Here is a 16,461-nt window from a genome sequence, read left to right as displayed (position 1 = left end):
GGCAGACCCACGGTGGGTACCTAGGGCCCGGGTGCGCTGCTCAGCCCCACACCTGGGCACCTCCCAGTGGCAACAAGACACTCATGTGCCCACCCGAGCACATACACACACACGCTCCCCCCAGCACAGTGTGCGGAGAGCATGACAGCGGCAGCCCCTCCGCAGCCCCCCGGGCAGGGACAGCACCTGGCCCCCGGCTGCCGCAGCCGGGCAGGCTCCTGCAGGGCTGCACCCACCGCGGCACCAACCCACCGGGCAGCACCCGGGCTCGGCCCCACCACACACGCGTGTGCGCGGCGGCCTCGCCGGCTGCCTCAGCAGCGCATGGTGCGACCAGCCCCACCATATGAATTGCTTCATAAATAAATAAAGCAGACGTCTCCCGCACTCCTTGGAGCACAGAGCGCCCTGAGAGATGATATCACAGCTCATAAACTCATCCAGCGGCGGGAGTGAATCAGCACCACCCTCCGCTCTTAAACAGGCATGAAATGAGCTCCGGTTCAATGGGCTGAAGCCTCCAAAGGCAGCACACGGGCAGGATTGGTGCCAGCACGGCACAGGACCCACCATGGCAGATATTTACTGACGTCATTAGAGCAGTGAGCGGGGAGGCCGGTTATCGCCTGAGCTGTGGCAGAAGCTGTTGACCCCTCCTGTAAAACAAAAGATAAGTTGTACTTTCCGTTTTCTGCAGCAGTATGTCATTTGCAGATGCCTTTTATGCATGGACTTTAACAGATAATCCATACCCTTGAAGTGGAGTATATCATCTGCTCGTTACCAATGATAAATCATTTGCAAAATATTAAAATGCTTAAAGACTGTCATATGGGGTTCATGAATTGCTTTGCAACACACACACTTCTGCCTATTAAAGGAGAAAATGTATTCATCGCGGACCCAGGCAGAGCTATCAAACTCTGCTTTATTTACAGTCTGGAGTACAAAGCTATTGGAGAGGTGCAGCGGTGGAGGGAGAACCACCTCCTGGCCCCACCATTACCGCCTTTCTAGATAATCTGACACCAGCTATGGAAACTCATTAAGGTCGTTAGGAAACGTGCCAGTTCTCCCCAGGGAGCCAGCTTCTTTTAGATTAAAAAAGGGAGCGAGCGCGCGTGCGAGTGCTGCTAACTGCGCGGTTTATTCACATCTATACAAGTGTGCTAACCACAGGGAAAGAGTAATCTAATATATTCTCAGACAATTTAAACTCATTTCAATAAAAAAAGAATTAGACGGAAGCAAATGGCAGGGAGAGCAGATGTTACAGTATCGGTGACACCCAGAAGAACAAGCCGATAGCGCTGTGCTACACAGAGACAGCGCTTTCAGCCCCGGACGCAGGCTGGGAGGGAAGGCGCGGGAGCGCTGGGAGTAATGGGATGCCCAGGGAGCGACGCGGCCCTGGAGCAGGAGCGGGGCTGCCACCGTGCCGCCTGCTCCCAGGAGAGTGCAGCCACCAACAGCTCCCAGGGACCCCGCGCCCTCGCTGAGCCTGCAGGGACACACCAGCGGGACGGTGGCCCACGGGTCTGGGAATCCACAACCAGCCTCAACCTGAAAAGCCAGCAGCGTTCACCAACAGAGAGCGGCAAAAGGGCCAGGGGAGCTGGAGCAAGGACAAGTGAAAGGGCTTGGAGACTTCCCAGCGTCAAAGCCCTCTGCTTACAGCAACATCCCCTGTCCCCTGCCATCCCCATCCCTGTCCCTGCCCGCTGGCCACCAGCTCCTTGAGCAAGGTCCAGACAGTAGCATGCAGCCAGAGGCACATTAGGGACTCAGGTCCTGTGGCATTTGAGGCCAGGGCACCCCAGCTGGATCCTCGGCCACCAAGGAAAGGGGCACAGGAGATGCCCAGGTTATTGCCCCACCAGGGGTTCCTGCAAATGCTCCAGCTTGTTTGGTAAATAACGACTTTGTTATAAATATTCCATAAGCGCAGGAACTGCAGTGCATTAAAAAATGATAAGGTCCCTGCTTCCCAAGCAGCCACTCCTCCACGCTGGGGCCTGGAAGAAGTGTTTAAAATCGGATGTCAGCTAGGGCCGACAGAGGAATTTGTCGTGGGGCTGATGAATAGTTTGAGAAATATTCAATACCTTCAGGAAGGATCAATTTATCACAGTTTGGCTCAGACTGTGTGGAAACATACAGCCATCCACACTGCACTCGTTTATTAAGAAATTCAGGTCATTATGTTAGACATGCGGTTTCTTATTATTTTTTCACTGGATGAAACTAATGTGGAAAAAGGGCCATGCGGTGCCTTGATAAATTGCTCCAGCAGCCAACGATGTGCTTGTCTCCCCAATTTAAACATCTCCAGAAAAGATGCGGCAGGACTAGTGCCAACACAGTGAGCGCTCCGGGCTGGGAGGGATGGGAAAGGGCCTCAATGAGCGAGCAAACCCCAGTAGCGACAAAATCACTCGCTTTGTGGCAGTGGCCAGTCTCTGCTCCCCAAGTTTGTGGCCATCACTCCATGCCACGGGGCAGACCCTGGGGTGCTGCTCATCCCAGGGGAGGTGGCGTGGGGGGGAGGAGCCCTGCAGGGTGCTCGAGGGCAATTAAGCACCACCAGCTCCAGCCAGCCCTCCGTCAGGAAGAGCCAAGGGCCTTACAGCCTTTGCAAAGCCTCTACATAGCTTTGCATGTGCAAAAATGAGGGAGACAGAGCTGCTACCTCCATGGCCACGAAGGCACAGCAAGCTCCCAAGGACCGAGGGCCAGCACGCTGAGGAACGCATCTCTCATCAGTATAACACCATGCTCTGGTGTCAATGTGAGGGCACCACAGCTCCCAAATATTGTCAGTCTCTTCTCTGCAGATGACAAAAACCTGCCCGTAAGTTTCCCCCTGGCAGATGGAAGGAGCTATTTCCTCAGCGACCCAACCCTACAGCCCTACGCTTGCCCCCAGTAACCATCAGATAGACGCTGTGAGTGTCCACCAGCCAGGCGAGGTTCCAGGAGCGCTCTCAGGACTTCCTATTGGCCTCAAAGCTTTCAATTAGGTACATATGTATTTATGAAATATTATGACAATTGAAAGCCCGTTAAGTGTTACAGTAAAAATCCCTATGTGCAAAACAACCGGGGCATCAGCATGGCCTTAACTGCTAAATCCATTTGGTAATCAGGTTAGGCTGCCAGCGAGAGGCTGGTGTCAGCGGTTTTTATTAAAAGCTGGGTTTTTGCTATAAGAGGTACTAGTTTTATGTTACCATAAATTGTCAACAGTTGGTCAGATCCCCACAGAGAAAGGATCGATACCCAGCAGAGGGGAAAAAGTGCTGAGAAAGGAAAAGCGATACTCTAATTAGAACAAAATTTAAGAGTCCAGGGGTACGGATGACAGTGCCTAATATGTTATAATTTATTGACGGCCTCCAAAGATTGGGTTTTGTTCTGGCTCTCAGAGGCAACCGGGTGTTAATAAATATCCCAACAGACAGCAGCTGCCTGCAGGCAGCAAGCAGGCAGCTCCTCCACATCGATCCTCCATGCCCTCGGCCCCCGCGATCAGCACAACCAGCAGCCGTCCTCGCACGGCGGGGCCGCTGCTGCCGCCAGGTCAGGTCCTCCAGCCGAACAAGTGGTTTTCTTGGCTCCTCTGGTTTGTACATCTGCGGGATGTACAAACATCCCTGCGGGACGGGCACCTCGCCAGCCCCAAGACCAGGCTCCTGGGGCATGGGGACAAGGCAGAAAGCCTGCCCCCCCCCGCCACAGCCAGTGCTCCCTGGGGACATCCCCGCCTCCCTGGGGTGTCAGAAATCTGCACCTCGTTTCGCAGTAATCTAATCCTGGCTTAGCACAGCGGTAATCCCAGTCGAGGACCCGAACATCTGCGAGCCCCAGCTCTGCGCCCAGATGCAGCCTCCCCTGCTGACCCAGATTTAATAACCACTCGGGTCCTAACCTGCCCTTGCTTCATTTCACAGCGCACAAAGCACCTGCCATCGGACCCTCATAAACAAGGAGACAATAAAATTTAATCACTCGAAGATCAAAGTTCTCAAGTGTTTTCCAATCGTCCTCTCACTACCCTCCCAGCTAGGTTAAGGGAACTGCAGCGGGCTCTCTATTTAATAAGTGGCCATAAAAACCCATCTGGATTGGAGAAATATTGGCAAATATAATAAACAAAAATATATTAACTCTAATTCTGCGAAGCCTTTGGCTATATTAATATCTCCTTAATGTAATCACCTATAAATAAGTGATGACCCTATGATTTAATATGACATCTGTCATCCCCATTTCCATACAAGACATGAAGTAATTACTCTCTCTGGTATGCAGCAGAAGGATGGGAATCGTGTGCTGTAACTGCCCAGTGTAGCCACCAGCTCCTTCACCCAACGCCTGTGGGCAGCCCCAGGAGGCTCGGCTCCGGCTCACCGTTCCCGCTGGACGGGCAAGACGAAGCCCAGAGCCCCCAGCCACATCCCCTGGCCCCACAGCGCGGGAGGGCTGCCAAACTGGTTTCTCAGTGCTGGGACCAGTCCTGCCCCAGGAAGAGCGAGGCTCCCTCGAGGAGTCACCGTGCTCTCTGCTGGGGACACCGGCCGGCCGCTGTGCCAAAACCAGAGTTGGTCTTGGCAGTCAGACCAGCAAACAGGCAGGGAGCGGCGAATGCCCCATGTCCCGAGCTGGGAAACACCAGACAGGGAGAAGCAGGGGGTCCCAGGCTGCAGCAGGGAGCAGAGCCGGCTGTCACAGCCCCCAGGAATCCCTGTGCCCCCAGACTGGGGGGGGAGCAGTGGCCCCCAGTGCCCTCCCCTGCAGGCACAGGAGCAGATGCAGTGCCTGTCCCCCCAGGCCTCTCTGGAGGCGGTCAGCAGTGCCCCGACCCCCCAGGGATGTGCAGCCGGGGACCCCTCGGACCGCGGCTCTGCAGCTCCCAGAGCTGGGCCGTGGTTCTAGCACTGGCTGCTGGAAGACCGCAGCAATCACAGGCACCAGCGCTGTAATTTAGGAAAGCTCAGTGCAATCAGGAGAAAGACAGAGCAATCTTTATATGCATATTTTTCACTTCAGCTGGAGCTCCGCTGTCAGGGGAGGTGCCGGGCTCCCGGCCAGGCTCCCGCCAGCTCGGCAGGGCAGGGACCAGCCCTGTGGCACGATCCTGCCGCCTTCGTTTGAATGGATGGCGGCTCTGCACCCCTCCAGCCAGCGCTCCGGGGCAAAGCTGCCCTTTCCCCGTTCTGTTCAGAGAGCTGGAGATTACCAATGCACCATGCAGCGTGGTGCAGCTTACTGCTCTCCCCAGGCTGCAGAGGTGACAATATTCTACAGCCCCAAGACAGGAAGGCTTATACAGGGAAAAAGCAGCTATTGCAGGCATAAGGAGGCTGGGCTGAGGCTGCTCTTCACACCAAAAGTATATTGCAGAACTGCCTCACCCCAGAACTGGCCAGAAGAAAGCAGAAGAGACTCTCCACCTTATCCCCACCCACCCCTGTCCTTGCTGACTCCTGGAGTAGACCAACTCCATGAGCAGCAGCTTGCAGACAAATCCAATGAAGGGAAAATGCCCAACCATCCCCACCCCACACCCTGCGGAGCTGAGCATTTGCTCTAACAATATAGCAAAGGTGACAACCAAGTAGCAGCAGCCAGCCACAACTCCACAGTAAGAGTCCACAACCAGTCATCTCTCTGCAACCCCACAAGAGCCCCACAGCCAAGGACGGGAGCCCAGATAGCGTGGCATGCGCCGAACTGCCTTGCCCCAGCCCTGCTGTCGGCTGACCGGACCTGCCCACCCAGACCAATGCACCCCCGGCAGCGACGCCAAACCCCTAAGCCTGCGTCTCCAGCTGGAGCACTGCTTTTGTGTATTTGGGCACGTATGTGATGCTGCATCTCAGAGTGGGAAGACAAAAATATGTACACAGGAGGGAGGAGGAGAGAGGAGGAGAAAAAAAAAACTTAAGAATCAAAAATCGCATTTAAAGGCAAGTTTGTGAAGCATGAGCATCAGCCCCTACACCACCAATCTGATCAGTCACTCAAGCAGGAGAAGATCAGAGTCCGCAGTGGAAATGCCCCCAGGCAACTCCAACCACGTCGTCTTCCATTTTTCCCTCCTGTGCTTCACCCAAGATGACACACTGGACTGCTAAAGCGTTTTGCACCCCATTTGCCCTCCAGACCAGAGCCCAGGCAGCCCAGCAGCCAGGGGGATGGTTGCCCAGCCGTGCCTGCAGCAGCCGCAGCTGGAGCGGCACACCCAGCCACGGGTGTCCCCTGCAGACAATGCAGCCGCCTGTGGAGACAGAGACAGAGGGGTCCTCCCTTCAGCAGCCGGGAGCAACGGCCTGTCCCATCCTCCTCCCCCTCACTCCATCCTCCTCGTCCTCCTCGCTGGGCCGAGGTGAGGAGACGGCAGGAGCAGCCCATCATCATTCCTGCCCAGCAGCCCATGCTCTCCTCCATAGCCAGGGAGCCACCGCCGCACGCCCTGCTAAATGAAAAACAATATTTAATTAGGACAGAGCTAGAGGAGCACACAATTAAACACTGTTACTATATCACTCTTGCACAGTTTAAGCCTCAGGTCAATAAAGAACCATTAAAAAAAAGGCTACTATTGAACTGAACCTCAAGCAGTGGAGCTGCGCACTGCATCGCCACAGCAGCCAGGGGACAAGGAGCAGGCTAGAGCGCGGCCAGCACCAGCACTGCACGAGAGGGGACGCGAGGATGCTCCCGCCAGAGCCTTGCACCCGCTGGCGAGGAGAGCGCAGCCCTGGGACATGGGGCCAACGCAGATGGGAAGCCACAATCAGAAACGCACGGACAGAAAGGAGCTGAGGCAGCCGCAACCTTCGAGTGGAAGCCTGAGCTTTCCAAAGGGCTTGAGGGGCAGGAACAGGGAGGCTGAGCCCAGATGTGAGGCATGACTGGGGGGACAGGGGAGACCCCCACCTCTTCCTGGCCAGGTATGAGCCCCCAAGCCTCAAAGAGGAGCCAGATCGCATCCCCCTGCCCACGGGGCTCACAGACCAAACTCACCAGCACAAAAATGCTCCATCCAGGTCCTGCACCCCCCTCGCAGGCCATGCCGGCAGCAGGGACCCCAGCTGAGCACCAGCAGGACCTGGGCTGCTGGTCTGCAGAGAGAGAAGCATCAGGGACAACACCGGGGGGTAAGACTGGGGGTCTCCCCCTCCCCAGCACCCAGGTCTATACACAAAAACAGGCCTCCAGGTTTTTGTTTCCGGAGAAGAGCAGAGAGGAGCCCTGTTCAGGATGCAGAGGGAAGTTACTAAGCCCTTGCCCCGCTCCCATGCCTGCGTGGGAAGGGGGCAGAGCCGCCACGGTGGGTGGCTAAAGCCGGCGCTGAAGCCCCCTGCGGTTACCCCAGGCGCACACCAGCCCTGCCCCGAGACGCTCTCCTCCTGCAGCAGGAGAGCAGGCAGGGCAGCGCATCCTGCGAGCAGAGCGGGGAGCACGGCGAGGCCGGAGCCGCGGGCTGCGCAGCTGCTGCCGCCTTCTCAGGCGATGATGCGGACCTGGAAAAACGCTCACTCAGGCAGGATGCCTAGTAATAAATTTATTGTATTTTATTACATATTCCCCTTTTTGCACTTAATTCCAATTCCTCATATTCAAACTCTTCTTTCTGAAAGAAAATGATTTTTAACATAAAAATATAAATTCTGCATATTAAAAGTGCATACACCTTGAATAATAAAACATACAAATAAATAATAAAAGGCATTGACACAGTCTCATGCACTTGTCCTCAAATAATTTAAAATTTATGGTACAATGTTCAATCCCAAGTAAAGACAGCCTGCTTTCCAGATTACTGTACAGTTCAAAAACATTAAAATACAGAAGAGAATATCAAAGGTGTGGGCAAGCCCCACGTCCCAGTATCAGTGTACAGTGATGTGACATGCAGTTTTTAGAACTGTAGATATTCCAGTGTAAAATCTGACATTGTGTCCAGAAGACAAACTGCATTTGCAACAGGACTTAAAATTCAATTTTAACCAATGGTGAGGCACAGTTGGTGAGCAAATCTGTACAAATCAATACTTGGAAGGCCACAAGAAAATAATCTAGCCACTTGTAGCCTGTATTCCCTTGTGTCACCCTACCCAAGGCAATGTAGCACCTAAAAACGGTTTCTTATTGCACTGCACAAATGCCATACAAACCTAACACTAACTTTCTCGCAACGCGTTTGTGCTGCAGGGCCTAGAGTGAAACGGAATTTGTGTTTACACTTAGTTTTAATCTGTGTCTTTTAAAAAACACTATTTGCAGATAAATTGAGTGCTATCGCCTTTAAAAAAATAGAAGATTCCCTAAGCCTTTAGACCTAATATAGATATTGTACAAGTCTTCAGGTACTTTTATTTTACAAAATAAAGCTCCTAATAGTAAATGCTTTACGGTGCTTTTATTAAGAAAACCATGTAGTACTTTCATCTCACCACAGATTAAAACTAAATTTCAGTTCCCTCCATAGATAACATTAGATACCGCCAAATTATTTTGGATTAGTAGGCAAATGACAAAGATACAAAAAAAGGTAACAGTAAAATTATTTGGAATGTCATTTCCAAACCCTCTCCATGCTGGCTGACCAAGGAGGACGGGCACAGAGCCCGCGGGGGGAGCGGGGCCAAGAACCTGCCCGACACCCAGCCACTGCTCAGACCGGCTGCTCTGTGAAGACAAGGGTGCTGCAAGGTGGCATCTCAAAGGGGCACAGCCAGGCAGCCCAGGAGGAATCCCGGGACCTACACTTCTTGCTAACCAAACGTGCTGCTCGTGAGACCTTGCCAAGCTGCCCCCAGGTCAGCCGCCCCGCGCAGGCAGCTGCCCGCTCTGCCCGGCGCGCCCCACGGGCTGCCGGCCCCGGGCTGCCTCCCGCCGCGCTGCGCGTACAACCAGCCCCGTGGGATCTGCAGTCGAACGGGAGCACGGCTCAGACAAGCAAACGCCGCCACGGTTTTGGAGCATGAACGGGAAGCACGGCCACCCCACGGGCTGCTGGGACCCAGCACGGCTCTTCCCGGCAAGGCAGGCAGAAGCCCTGTTACCAGTACAGGCAGCACACCGACAACTGGAAACTGCTCCTTTAGCATGGAAATTCCACAAAAACTCAAAAACTCTTTTTTTTTTTTTTTTTTTTTGAGTGCTCGTACGGCTACAGGTGACTGCCTCTTCTCACAATGTAGAACGTGTCATTAAAGTTACATGGAAAATGGCAGGCTACATACAGAACACTGATCAGGTTTTCCCTGTTAAAAAAAGAAAAAACAATACAATACAGAAAACCAGTTTGTTCGCGTTTCAACATTTCAGATCCCTTTGACGTTATGCTACACTCCAGCCTTGTCAGTAATGCAGAATTCTGCAAAGGAAAGAATCAAAGATGTGCAAACAAAGCAGGAACCCAGGGACATGCTCCTATGTGCTGACACGCAGCTGCACCGAGAAACAGAAGTACAGACTCAAAGCAGCGCTCTGGAGTCTACCTAGCAGCTTCTGATACTGAAAGCACGGTCTATGGTTTGTATTAGATGCTTGCACAGTTAGTAAGTGCATGCATTTGGGTACAGCGAGAAAACTGCCATGCAAAACTGCCTTTATTACTGAGAAAAAATGGTTGATCATGCTCAAGTTTCAGCTTTGGAAAGCAAACATCCCTGCAACTAAGACGGATGAGGGCACTTACAGTGGAATAAGTGTACTGTAATTAAGCTGCTAATTTTCTATCCTAAGCATCTTTTTTTATTTAGCCATATTTGATAAGTTTGAAAGGGTTAACAATTTATACACCCAAAGTGAGACACTTACAAGTTACAGAGAACTGCAGGCACCAAATTGTCTATCAAATGTGATTAATACAAATAAAAGGTGCCTCTTTAATACACATCATTGAAAATGTGCTTATAATTTGTATGCTACTAAACACTATCCAAAAGACACAGCCCAAAAAGGGTAAAAATAATTTCTTTAGGTGACTCCAGCAGGAATCTAGCACTGGAATGAAGGCACTGCTTTCCTGCGCCCAGAGGGCTGATTCTAGGAACAGGAGCAAGTGTCAGACTAGAGATATGGTGTGAAATGCAAGTTACACATGGCCGATGCAGGTGAGTTCAACCTAAAGTTGATTGGAAACACATCATAAAGCCCTTCAGAGGACTTGAAGCCTGCTTTCCCTTGGAGCTTGCACAGCTGTTTGAGAACAGCAACAGTGCTGGACCTCCCCCTTTCAAAGCATTTCTCACCAGCGTGAGGCTACCCTGTAAACCTTTGCTTCCAGGTCATCGGCACTGGGGTCCCGGACTCCACCACCCCAAGCCAGGACAGCTCACCCCGCACGCAGCCGCACCATGAGCCATTCAGCACACACCGTGGGTGTGCATGACTGGCAAAGCAGACCCGGACAGCAGCCATTCTCATCCCACTCAGATGCCTCGCCATGAGACCTCCAGGCCCCATGTGCCATCACCCAGGGGCAGGTAGAGATCCCTGGCCAGCGGTGACCTTCAGAAGATGGCAGAACCCACCTCCTCCACAGACACAAGTGCTTCTGAAGCCAAATGTGAATTTTAAGAAAAGAGGTGACCATGTACAAGCGGCTGCTTCAGAACAGCCTCAAGCCTTCACTGCTCTAAGGATCAATACACAAAGCCAAGGTGGTGTTGATATCTAGGACTTGGAAGATCCCCCTCTGGAGTGTCCCCTAGTACCATGCCACATCTTTACATCTGGACAACGCAATACACATGGACAGGAATTCCTAAGCATGAAAGGGCTAAGAAATAAGTCTGCTTTAAAGCAAGGAGAGAAGACTGATGTTGCTTTTCCCCAAACCACTTTAAGCAGGGCCTGCAATAACCTACATTCAGTTTTAGAAAGATTTACTCTACATCACTGATGGAGCCATGACTTTAACAGCAACGAGGCTTGGTTTTACACTCACAACGAACATTGTTGTTTCCTGGACCCACACCCTTCAACCCTCTCCTGTGCAAGGAAGTTCATATACTACTGGAAATCTGTGATACCAAAAAGCAGAGATGCAGAGTGGCAGCAAACAGCTGCTTTCCAAACTGCTTTGTTACAGAACTGACACAGCCACAGAACAGGGACCACGCTTTCCAGGTCCTGCACGGGCATGCTTTGCACATTTTGCCCGGTGTGTGCCTTACATTCAACACAAACTACAGTGCACCCTTATAAGTCAAAGCATTTTGCTTGAAGACACCCTAAGCCAAGCCCTCCTGAGCCAGAAAACACGCCACGTGCTGGCAGCCCACCACAGAACGGCAGCATCCTATCTGATCTAAGAGGAGGGCGCTGTCAGCATGGCCTCTTCTGCCTGCTCCATGCTCATTTGCGGAGCGAGGAGTCTGTGCACCAGAGCTGCTGTTCTCAGAGGGATAGGTAGGAAATCCAGTTTGGCAGCATATGCCGAGTAGATAGTGCTGGAGCTGGCAGCAATTTCCGTCAGGAATTATGGGGAATACAGAGAAAAAGAGCTAGATTACATATCACAGGATTGCAGAGGTTTGACTGCTTTTAACATCAGCTGCTGGAACACTTGGCACCCGGACCTCCCATTCCCATTTTGTCCAAATGGGAGCTCTAATGACCATTCTCATACCCCAAATACAAACATACCAAACCGGTGTTCAGCTAAAACACCGATTTGGACATGGCTTCAAATTTCCTTCAGTCCAGGCATGCAATACAGGAGCAAAAAACACCTCAAAAACCATACACCAGCTTCCAGTTTAAACTTCTTCAGTGAACAATGGCATGAAAAGAAAATGTCATTTGATAAAAATAACCTTTCACAAATGTCCCATGGTAAAATGCACAGAAAACTAGGTTCTGTCTGTTAAAAGATACCAAACCAAGTTAGCACTACCTACCAGAATTACATTCTTGCTAGAAGAGTTGTTACAAGAGAAGAGCCAACACAGTGCAAGACCTTAATACAGATAAAACCTTAAACAAATACTTCAACATCAACATTTCAGGGAGTAATTTAAGTACTACAATGTGAAGCAAGTCTTATCTGCTCTGCTGGATATAACAAAAAATAATCCAGGAATAATCCAAGTCATACATTTAAGAAGCAAGTAATGCAATCTTTGCTTCTTGTTGCTGCAACAAATAAGACTGAAACAATACCCAGGAGAAGAAATGCATCAAGATGATGGTCGTGTTCAGGTTTAAAAACATAGTCCAGGGCACAGAGTCCAGCACATTGTAAAAACATGCAGGCTACTGGCATTGCTTCTGGGTTGCATGAAGGTAAGTACTGCAGAACGGCATCAGGACAGAGCAAGGGTTACACTGCAGGTGGGCTCACCGTCACACACCGACCAGAGCTCTGTGGCACCCCCAGCTCAGCTCCACACACACGCTGCCTTTTCTCCAAGGTGTCAGGTACCCCCAAAACACTTCTCTCCAAAGCTTGCTGCAGATGTGTGGTGAGCCAAGTACAAAAAGCGACCAGGGAGCAGCAATGTGCCCAACACACCTGGGGGAAAGGCTTCTTGCAGGGTTGTCAGCACATCAGCTCAAAAGAGGACGTGGAACAGACTAGCTCAGAGTCACTACTTGTTTGAGGGCTGTTTGTTACGGTGACAAAACACACATACAAATAGGTCTGTCCACAAGCTAAGCCTGGAGAAGCTTTGCCAAACACGACTGTATGACAGGCAAAGACCTCATTCAGAAGACAAGCGTGCCCAGCACACTGCCCAGCGGCTGCATGTCGTGACCTACACAACAGATTGCTGCTGTACAAAAAGGATAAGCAGCACGTTAATAAAAACTCATGAAATAAAAAATAAAAAAAAAAATTACACCACGTGTATATAAGAGGACTTGAGGAATCCACCTTTTAAGAGGAATCTTAAAGAACTTGAGGAATCTCCCCTGTAAGAAGGGCATGTAAACAAAGACGTCACTAGATGCAGTGTTTTAACCCTGATAGAGACTGTCATCCAAACAAGAATGGGGATCGCTTTGCTAAGGGACCTGTGGCAGCCAGACCCGCTGGGGAAGGTGACAAGCATGCCAAAGGGAGGAACGTAGCAGTGCTCTGGAGAACATGAAAAGTACTGCACGGTATTTTGGTTCAGACCCTCCAACCCACACGAAGAGGTTTGTTCAAAGCATGCTCAGAGAAGGCAGAGAAGACAAGACGACACTTGGCTTATCTAAACATTACTTCTATAAATAACGGATGCTATATTCACACCACTACAATTAAGCATCTGAGCACATTAGGAAACGCTTCTTCTTAGGAGTTTGAACAGGGGTCCTAACAGCATCACTGCCATTCAGGTGCATGAAGACAGCTCTCCTATGGCACTGCAACCATCTCCCACCTAGCACTTTCACAGGTATGAGCTGGCAACCAGCTGCTGCTTACTGGTTTCTTCTGTTGCTTAGTGTAGTGTTTCAGAAGAAAGAAAGTAATTAAAGAGGACAGGGTAGAGGTCGCCTTAGGTATGGACAGAGTAAAACTCTTCATAGACATAGCAACGAAAAATGCAGGTTACATTTCATGAAAAAAACGCAAAACTTTCTGTTGTTGGAATGCAAAAACCAAAAATCTATTACAGACACGCGTACACACGGACACACAGGTACGTTTCTGTCCATCCACTAATGCTAGTCCCTCCTATACTGGCTGAGTATATACCTGAGAAACAACATTAGTGTTGAAATATTGCCCTTTAGAAAGCTTGAAAAATGGAGGGGAGCAGGGAGAGAGGGTTGAGAGAGAGCATAAGAAGCGGCAGTCTCTCCAGTTTCCTTCGCATCCTCCACAGCTCAGAACAAGGCCATAGCCATACACCAGCGTGGACACAGCCTGCTCAGAACAAGACCAAAGGAATATCAGTTCACAGCTCTACAAAGCACACTAGTGTCAGTACAACTGGGTTTCAGATTTCAAACCTTGAATCTGAAGAAAGTTGTTGCATTTTCTATAAAGAGACTCCTGTACAAGTGCTATGGGACAGCTGCATTCATGTTCAACAACGACTCCTGCTAGACTACTTGCATCAGTGCTGGCTGCCTGTGGCTATTTGGTTTGATGGCAGAATCAAAAGGCGCTTTAACAACTTGCAGTTAACTTCTCTTCAAAACATACATTAGGCACATGAACAAAAAAACAAGAGCTCAGAATAAATTAGCTTCTCAGCAGAAAAGACACCTGGATTGCAGCATTTCACTGAGGTTCCAGAGAAGGCCGTACAGACACCTGCATGCTGGAAGGTAATTTTTTCAGCGGCTTGTCAGCAGACTGCTTGCCACTGGAAGGAGGAGACTGGACTCCGGGATCTAGCTGGGAAGACTTGGACTTGCGACTGGATAGCAGAGAATGTTTGTTGGGTGTGGCATCTTTTGGGACAAGTTTTTCTTTTGCGGTAATGTTGGCATTGGTTTGAGAGGCTGGTGGGACAACACCTTTCTCCGATTTGTCTTCCAGCACATTTTTACTGCCTGACTTGGAACTGCCACTCGCTGTCTTTTTTGAGAGCATCGTTGTCTTCCCCAGGTCTGCGGACCTCCGTGTCTCCTTCTGCCTTAAGGCTGATTTAAAGAAAGACAATCCTTTCTCTTCTGACTTGCTGTCCCTCTTCAAACCAGAACGCACACCAACATTTGGAGACCGCAGGTTGGCCATAGAGGAACTCCGCACGTGCTTGCTGTCTACTGCCCTGCTGTCACTCCTAGAGTGACTTATTCGCGGGGAGCTCGTTCTTGAACTGCTGGTAACACTTGTTTTATCTGACCCCAGACTTATCTTAGAGCCCTCCCTGCTGAGGCTTCGGTCTGAAGTCCGGCTCTTCCCAGTAGAAGAGCCCTTAGTCAATGAGCCTGATGGGGTTTTCTTGGCAGCTGTGGAAGATGGAGAAGAACCTGACTTTTGCTTCTGTTGAGCCGATGGGACAGCCACCTCAAGGGGCTTCGTGCTATGGTCCTTCCTAGCCTGAGCAGGAGACCCATGTCGCCCACTGGCCCTAGAGGAGTCCGTCTTACTTCTAGACCGGGAAACTTTCTGGGAACTCTTTACTGGAGGAGGAGAAGAGTGAGAGACTTTGGTCTCTTGGGTAGATAAGACTGTCCTTCCCTTTCTTAAACTTTTGTCTGGCTCAGAAACTCCCTTGGAGCTGTGAACCTTCTTAGGGGTGCCATCTGCCTTCTCTGCAGCCAGCCCTGTCCCACTGGGGGCTTTCACCTCCTTGACCGGAGAGCTATCCACAGAATCACTCTGATCAACAAAGGCAATTTGATTGTTGTTATCAAAAGGGTCCAAAGCAGGGCGATTCCTGTCTGGCTGCACAGAGCTTTTACCATACCCATCTGAAAGATCTGAACTAGATGTCCTTACAACAGACTCTTCCCTGAATGCCCCTTCCATGACAGCCAAGGGGGCTCTGCGAGCTGTCCTGTGCTCTCGCCGACTGCCATCACAGGGCTCCAAGTAGCTGCTAGAGAGATTCCTCAGGCTGCCGAAGCAAGAGGTGGAGACTTTATCATCAGCAGCCTCCCCAATCTTCTCCAGAGTGGAAGCAGAGGTATGTACAGGGGAATCTCCAGAGAAGCGTGACGGAGAGTTGGAGCGCAACTGCAGTTTTGCAGAAAGCGACCACGAGGGCCTGACGCCATTTTCACTCACTGCCAGTGGGCTGGTGACAGAAGATCTAGATGACAAGCTCTGACGCTGGACACTCCTTACAAAGGGACGAGTTGAAAATCCTCCTGCAGAGAAAGAAAGCAACATCCTCAGTATGAAAGCCAAGCCTGCAGTCGGTTTATCCATCCACAGACACTATTTCTATAAGCAAGTCAGACAGCCCACCTACACCACATTGCATGCCTGTCTCTTCATGCCTGCTGCAGGCACGGCTTCTTGCTTAAAAGCTGAATAAGGAATTCAGCAACTGTTATTTGCTAGTGGTCACCAAGAAGTAACTCTCTCTGAAGCCTGTAACTGAAAAACTAGATTTTCATTTCATCCCCAAGCAGCCGGAGACCAAACACAGGTTCTGTATCTTGGAAGTCCTTAAAGCTAGCAATGAGTTCACCAGCTATGATTATGCTCCATTTTCCTGTATGAAAGAATATTTTCCCATACCATCCTGTAAAAGGCAAAGTAGGATTCCTACCTCTTTAGATAAAGCAATGTATTTGTATTTACAAACACAAAGTACAACAATAAGCATTTTAGAAATGCAACTACCATGTCTACATCCGACACTTACCACAACACTGCTGCAGGGACATCTCTATACCTGCTTCAAAATGCTCAGAGTGACTCCTGAATCTCCATATTTTCATGAGTTATAAGGCACTATGTGGAAAAACCAGGCGAAGCCAGGAACTGAATAGTTATTTGCACACGCAAGTGAATTTGTGTATCTTCACACCTCCCTGGGAGCAGTC

General features: G+C 50.5%; 1 protein-coding gene across 4 annotated transcripts in view; it reads right to left on the bottom strand.

Annotated features, from left to right (window-relative positions):
• Positions 1-614: 614 nt before the first annotated feature.
• The window catches only part of USP31 (ubiquitin specific peptidase 31), a gene marked incomplete at its 5' end in the record, with an annotated part of 42,883 nt that continues 27,036 nt past the window's right edge, over positions 615-16,461 (bottom strand). For 2 of the 4 annotated variants that reach the window (XM_082314622.1, XM_082314625.1), the window contains one exon: positions 7,599-15,777. In XM_082314622.1, coding sequence (XP_082170748.1) covers positions 14,240-15,777 — 1,538 coding nt within the window. In that variant the 3' untranslated portion in view covers positions 7,599-14,239. Of the gene's footprint in view, positions 657-6,453; positions 6,479-7,598; positions 15,778-16,461 lie in introns of those variants that run through there. The other 2 variants (XM_082314623.1, XM_082314624.1) reach the window with 2 other exon arrangements.

The sequence above is a fragment of the Platalea leucorodia genome (assembly GCF_965183815.1).
Source record: "Platalea leucorodia genome assembly, chromosome: 5".
Taxonomy (NCBI): Eukaryota; Metazoa; Chordata; class Aves; order Pelecaniformes; family Threskiornithidae; genus Platalea; species Platalea leucorodia.
The sequence above is the reverse complement of the archived record's forward strand: the minus strand, read 5'-3'. Positions and strand labels throughout refer to the sequence as shown.